Genomic DNA, 7243 nt, shown 5'->3' with positions numbered 1-7243 from the left:
CCGGAGCTGCCTGAAGGCTGCGCAGCTCCAGCGGGCGGCACGAGTCCAGCCCCGCATCCTGGGGATGGAGATGCTCCCGTCTCTGCCAAATAACGCGGTCTTGGCTTTGTCATCGCTCTTGTCTTCTTGCAAAATGAATCTATGGTTGGGCATATCGTGGTTTAAATGTATTTATAGATATAAAGAAATGAGACTATTTGTAAAGGTAGCCGTAAAATTGGGTCTGACATCTTTGGCTGAGTTATGCAGCATTGAAGTCAAGAGTGTAATGATTTTCTTCATTTTTTTAGAGCGACGTTTCATTTCATCTTTTCTGGGATGGAGATTTCTTCTCACCAGTTTCACCTCTTGCAGCAACTAAATGAGCAGCGCAGGCAGGACTTGTTCTGTGACTGCAACATCCTGGTGGAGGGAAAGGTCTTCAAAGCCCATCGCAATGTGCTGTTTGCCAGCAGTGGCTACTTCAAAATGCTCCTTTCGCAGAGCTCGAAGGAAACGAGTCAGTCCACAACAGCCACATTCCAGGCCTTTTCTCCTGACACCTTCACAGTTATCCTAGATTTTGTGTATTCAGGCAAATTGTCCCTCACCGGTCAGAATGTGATCGAAGTCATGTCGGCCGCCAGCTATCTGCAGATGACCGATGTGATCAGCGTGTGTAAAACCTTCATAAAGTCCTCGCTGGACATCAGTGAGAAGGAGAAGGATCGCTACTTCAGCCTGTCAGACAAAGATGTGAGTTCCAACGGCGTGGACCGATCCTGTGTGTACAGTGGAGGGTGGAGGGCAGAGAGCAGCCCCCCACATTCCCACTCAAGCCCAGACCCTGGGACTTGTATGATGGGCGGGAATGCTTGGAGCAATTTCAACTATTACCCCACCTCTCAAAGAAATGCCCAGCAGCAGCTGTCCAAACACGAGCAGCGGCAGGATTCCATCAAGAAATCCCGGCACCTGGGGCTGCAGCAACCCTCTGACATCCCCCACTATAAATCAAGCAAGCTGGAGGACAGGGCTGCCGAGCCCGCGGGCCACGCCGCGCCGGCCGAGGAGCAAGTTCACATCGACACGGAGGTTGAAGCTCCTCACGTGGGCTATCAGTTCGGCCAAGGGGCTGAGGTGATGCCCAGGGGCTTGGCTGTGTCGCAGCAGGAGCACGAGTCACCCCGCTCCTCCAGTAAATCCAAGTCTTCTAAAGCTGAGGAGCAGTACGGGAGCATGCCTTCCATCCTGGGAGTCATGGGGAGCTGGGCTGAAGGTGAGTGGGGTTTGGTGCTGAAGGTACACAGACACCTGGTAGTGCTCTGTTCCAGCCCTGAGAAAATAGATCTTACTCAATAGTACAGCACTACTGCCAAAAAGACAGATGTATTGTCCAGAAATGTAGGTTTGGAAAGTTTAACTCGTTATTTTAAAATAATTTTAGGTGATTGAAATACCTGGGGTATAAAGCTGGCCTTTCAAAATGAATTTAAGTGGGGAGATTTTTAAGCTCGTTTTCACAGAATGGTTATGGTTGGAAAGGACCTTAAAGCCCAACTTGTTCCATTCCCTGCCATGGGCAGGGACACTTTTCACTATCCCAGGTTGCTCAAGCCCTGTTCCAGCTGGCTTTGCCTGGTCTGTGTTAACACAGCCAATGGTCCACTCCTCCTTTGTTGCACTCCTGTGCAATCCTTGTGCTTGAAACCACCTCTGAATACTGTTTCTAATAAAACTCATGTGCTATTCTTCACATGAAACACCTTTTCCTAGAGCATGACTTTGATTTTTTTTTTTTAAATACCATTATCTTCTGATGAAATACAGATGACCTGGCCAGGATGAGGTTCAAGTGCCCGTTCTGCAGCCACGTGGTGAAGAGAAAAGCCGACCTCAAGCGTCACCTTCGCTGTCACACGGGAGAGCGGCCGTACCCCTGCGAGGCGTGTGGGAAGAGATTCAGCAGGCTGGATCACCTCAGCAGCCATTTTCGAACTGTGAGTATTTTTAGCACCTGCATGATTTATTTAATGTGTAAATCTGGCTAATTAAACACAGTGTGAGTGTATCTGGTTGATCTAATGACTCCTGTAAAGAAGAGGGAATAGAAAATTAATTTGGTTTGGTTGCAGTCAAATTGAGGGGTAATTTGCAGGAAAGGGGAGGAATTTGTTGGGTAATTGATGGCTTGCAGAGGTTCTGCTCTCTGCAGCCTGTGAGAGCTCCTGTGGCCAATTACCGTGCCTGGGCTGGCACAGTTCCCTGTTTGATGTCTCTCAAATCGAGTTAACGCTACGATTTGACGCTGCTCCAACCCTACTTTTTGTCATCTCCAAAACCCCCCCCTTTTGGTGGATGCTTTATCAAATCCATCCATTCCCATTTTCCCAGATCCACCAGGCGTGCAAGCCCATCTGCAGGAAGTGCAAGCGCCACGTGACCGAGCTGACGGGACAAGTGGTCCAGGAGGGGACCCGTCGCTACAGACTCTGCAACGAGTGCCTGGCAGAGGCTGGCATAGACAGCATCCGCATTGACTTGGAGGCTGAGGCACCTCTGGAATTCCCACAGGATGGGGATAAGGATTCCAGGTGGCACTACGGGGAAGACAACAGGTCTGACGTGGAGATCGTGGAGGATGGCTCGACCGACTTGGTCATCCAGCAAGTGGATGACAGCGAGGATGAAGCAGAGGAGAAGGAAGTGAAACCAAATATTAGGTAGTTGGAAGATGAGGAGTGGGAATTCCGTGGAAGAGGGAGAATGCACTGTGACCATGTGCCCTCTGCCAGCTGTTGGTGATCCTACAGAGACATGTGGTTGAACAGGTCCAGACTTGCATGTATTTATGGACACGTCATTGAGGCCATTCTGGTTTGTTATCAGAACCCCCAGAAGTTGTTTTGGCAAAAAGAATCCGTCATGAAATAATGGATAAACAAGGAAACTGCAGTATTACATGGATAATTTTTCCAGCAGGCAATGGGGCACGTCTCAAAGCCCTCTTGCAAGGGAGTGAGGTCTAAATACTTAAGACAAAGTCACAGATTTCTGTAAATTGCCCATTTTTTACACCTGCAGAGAGGTGGGGTTTGTATCATTGGGCAACAAACAAAGTATAGAGACACCAGACACCCTCTCTTGAGTGTTCAGAAGTGAAGAGAATCTTCCATGAAATGTCATGAATTCTTCATGTTAAGATAAGGAAAAAGGCAGCTAATTAAGGAAGAGCATTCAAAATGTTTTGGCACTTTTGTCTGGAAAAGGACTTTTGTAAAATTTATTAGGATAAGGTGAATCTTTAGTAGATCATTCGTTCCAGACCTATTTCTTTAAAAGAAAATAAGCACATGAATGCTTAACGTATCAGAGACAAACTGATTAAAAATTTGGATCATTAATTGATGCCAGTAGATGTTTTAGTCTCAAAATTGGGATCTCAGACTGGGCTGTTTTAATAAGCACTATTAAAATACTCCCTTTTTTTTTTTTTGGAAACCTCTCAAAAGTGCCCAGACATGGTGGGATTGTTGGGGTGCAGGGCAAGGAGTTGGACTTGGATGATCCTTGTGGGTCCCTTCCAGCTCAGGATATTGAATTCTGTGAACCTTTTCCAGTCTGTACCATATGCCAGCGAGATCGAGATGTACTGGAAGTTCTAGACACCAGATTTGTGTCATTTCATCTACAATTAGGCTTACAGAGATGAGTAATGATGAAGAAATTTGACTTCTCTAACAAAAGAAGCTACTTGGTTTTGTTGCTTAGTGAGTTTCTCTTACCCAGCACTGTCAACAGGAGAGGAGCAGAAGATGCTCCCGGGGTGCTGCTGCTGCTCTGTGTTCCTTGGACAGACCTGAGTGTTAATTCCAATTCTTCATCTTGGGATCATGGAACTCAATGGCTGTAGACTTAGAAAAATTACCTATATTTTTTTCATTTTTACAGCTTTGTAAGCATGTTTGGCTGAACCCCGGGGTTTCTTACACAACAATCCCATATATATATATCTCTCTATATATATATATACTATTTAATCTTTCCCAGGGACAGCTAAAAAGTCTCTATTTTATTTTTAGTTGTGTAAAAACTGTATAACCTTCTTGTATCACCATGACCAGAGAGTGCAACATTTTCATTCCAGGCTGCAGGTGACCAGCCCAAGGTCTCTTAAATGACAACTTGAGAACTTCATGTTAAATTCAGTGTAAGCATTAAGCACCCTCCCCTCCGTGGGAAGCATCCCAAGGACACGAGAAATGGTATTTTATTGTTCCTACAAAAATTATCATTCATTTGCTTAGACTTGGGGAGGGGGTGACTTAAAAATCTTTGTGATGACCCACATGAAAACACCTTAAACAAGACTTACACTTGCCTCGATTTTATGGGACCCTTGGTCAGCAGCCCACAAAACGGACTTGGTGTGAAAACAGACATTTAATTTCTTGGAGCTTTTAAACTCCTAAAATGCCTGTTATTAAATGGCAAAGAAATATTCCTGAGCAACCTGGACTAAATCAAATGCACAGAACAAGAAATATTGAAAAGAATATGGAGTAACTTTGCTCAAATTTCGCAGCTGTTTCCCTTTCCCTTTCCATTAAACAGTTTGACAACAAATTCCAGGTATCAGTGCCTGGGATACAAAGTGGCTGGAATTGGTCTCTGTGTGTTTGGGGATGGATGAAGGGGAGGGGAAAATGAAGTGTTCTCCCCAGGCCTGAAATCTTAACTGCCAACTGCAAAGGTCAGCCTATTAAGTGTTTCTTAATAGTGGGGGTGTTTTTAGAAGCAAAAGGATTTTTGGATCAATACTCAATTTAATTAGATACCATAAATCTAAGGATTCTGAGGACCAGCTGCTTCAGAACAAGATCTGAAGTGGCTCTAAATGGGCAAATGGAACGATCTATCCATAGGAAGACTTTTAGTTTTTAAACACAGGCAGATTAATCGTTGATTTGCCGGGCAAATAAGGGCTTTTTTTCTGGATTTCTATGTTGTTATTCTCAGTAGCATAACTAGATATCTGTAGTCATTTTTAAAGTATCTTATTAAGCTTGGAGGTTTAGCTCAAGACTGCGATTCCCACAGGTCAGTTATGTTTTCTGTTCTTTCAAAGTTACCGTGTTTACATTTGTTGCCTTAATTTTGGTTGTTGTTTCCTTATTTTTGTATTGCAAGACAAGATCAATGTTAAGTGCCTTCCGTTTTTCACATCCTTCATTTTACAGTCCCATGTTTCCCTTGGGTTTTTTTTCTCTAAATGAAAATATTTGGGGTTTTTTTGTCTCCTTCCATTGTCTCTGATTGTCTTCTTCATATTTCTGTGAGGATCACGTGCCACTCATCAGCACAAGTAACATTTCCTTTCCTTTCAAGGAGGAAAGTAAAGGCCACATAGGGATGTTCCCACTGAATTTATTTATTTCCTTGTATTTCTTTCATCTTCATGTCTCTTAGGGACAAGGTTTAGTGCTGGACTTGATCTTAAAGGTCTTTTCCGAGAACTCTGTGATTATTTTTCTTGGCTCGTGTTTACTTTGTGTTCACAAAACCACAGTCAAGAGTGAAGACAAAGTTCATCATGCTCTGATTAATGTCTCACCTCTTAACGATCCTTATTTTCGGACAATATCTTCCCATCCTTTAAAGGCTGAAATACTGAATTCAAAAATTCCCTTTCCCCCTTTTCAGGTGTTTCTTACAGAATTCTCTCTACCACATAAACCTATGACTTGTGTGATGCTTGATTAGTTCTTTCACATCATTTCCCTTTTTTTTTTTTTTGTTTTCCATTAAATTACCTAAACATTTGTATTTACAGTCCAAAAAAATGTCACTTGTCCTTATCTTAAAGGTTAAACTGCTAGGAACCCCTCCTTAAATTGAAAAGAAAAAGACAGACCTCAAAAACCTGACTTCAGAATGAATCTCCCTTTCCAACCTTTTGTAATTTGGATTCTATTCCAGTTCTAAAGAATTGACATAAGGAAAAAAAGCAAAAATATTGATTTAGGGTGGCTTTGAAAATACCTGAAAGCCCACAGATCTTTCACAGAGGGCTGACACTGACTGCTGCAGGTATCCTTCCTTTACTCTTGGCTCTGCAGAATGTTCCATCCTCCAGGATTTTGGGATCCATCTCAAGTTTTCAATGATAACTTAGGGGAAAAAAAAACCCCACAAAACACTCTGTTGGGTATAAAATGATGGAATATACATTTCTTCCTTGCAGCATCTGGTCACTGTCAGAGTTATCCCATTACAGAGCCGTGCCTATGTCTACCTTATATTTTAATTACTGTTGGTTGGAGGCAACATGTACAGAAATGAAATAGAAGAAAAATCCTCCAATTCTGCCCAAAAGATTGAGTTTTAAAGAAAAGGATGTTATAATCCTCCAGTCCTTGCCTGCAGAATTTTTCCATTCGGTACAAATCTGTACCAACACTGTCTGTTGAGTGATGGGTATAAGTTGATAAGCTACTAAGAAAAGCTTATAATAGCATTTAGTTAGATATTTTCTATACTGTTTAACTTAAAACCCTTCTACATTGGAGGCATAACCTTTCATCCTATTTAACTCATGAAATGCAAAGAGGAGGCTTATTCAGTGCATCAAGATTTTAAACAGAGCAAGAACACAGAACAAGAGATTTTGTAAGGAAAATTGGGAGGAGTGGCTGGAAAGAGCCTTCCCTATCTTGGCTTAGCTGCTGGACTAAATTAAACACTGTTGAAGATCTCACCCGACGCTTGACTGTGGAAATGGGAACTGTTCTTTACCAGGTTCATGCAGCCTGCTCTGAGGAGGGGAATGTACTGATGACTGCAGAGCTTCCTTCTCAAAATTATTCCATGATCTCGCGGAATAAGACTGAAAGAATCTCATCTAACAGGCACGAATTTGAAAGTGTCTTGTCTTCTAACACGCATCCTGATTCCATTTTCCACCCAGAAGGGAAAACAGGACAATCTGTGTCTTGCACTCCTACGTGCAGCGCTTTGCTTTGGGATTATCCTCACTGTCTGAATACAAAAATCCCGTTATAAAAAAGCTGCGATATCGACTTAATGTCATTAATCCTACACCGCGGAGCTCCGGATCTCTCCCGTTCAGGTGGCTCCTTCCCTCCACACACAAAGGTAGCAACAACAAAGCTTTGTGTGAGCAGGGCAGCGGCCTCCGGGGCAGCATGTGGGTGTGGGAAGCGGCGAGCGGCGGCGGCCGCGGGGCGCTCGGGCCGAGGCAGGC

At 43.6% G+C, this 7243-nt stretch overlaps 1 protein-coding gene across 1 annotated transcript in view; it reads left to right on the top strand.

The window, feature by feature from the left end:
- LOC103616851 (zinc finger and BTB domain-containing protein 8A) overlaps window positions 1-5738 on the top strand; it is a 7113-nt gene extending 1375 nt beyond the window's left edge. Inside the window, exons 2-4 of the mRNA XM_017736176.1 lie at window positions 291-1258; window positions 1810-1979; window positions 2374-5738. Of these exons, the coding sequence (XP_017591665.1) occupies window positions 319-1258; window positions 1810-1979; window positions 2374-2706 (1443 nt within the window). The 5' untranslated portion in view covers window positions 291-318 and the 3' untranslated portion in view covers window positions 2707-5738. The remainder of the gene's footprint in view (window positions 1-290; window positions 1259-1809; window positions 1980-2373) is intronic.
- The last annotated feature ends 1505 nt before the right edge of the window (window positions 5739-7243 follow it).

The sequence above is a fragment of the Corvus brachyrhynchos genome, unplaced genomic scaffold (genome assembly GCF_000691975.1).
Source record: "Corvus brachyrhynchos isolate BGI_N302 unplaced genomic scaffold, ASM69197v1 scaffold65, whole genome shotgun sequence".
Lineage (NCBI taxonomy): Eukaryota > Metazoa > Chordata > Aves > Passeriformes > Corvidae > Corvus > Corvus brachyrhynchos.
This window is presented reverse-complemented; position numbering and strand designations above follow the sequence as displayed.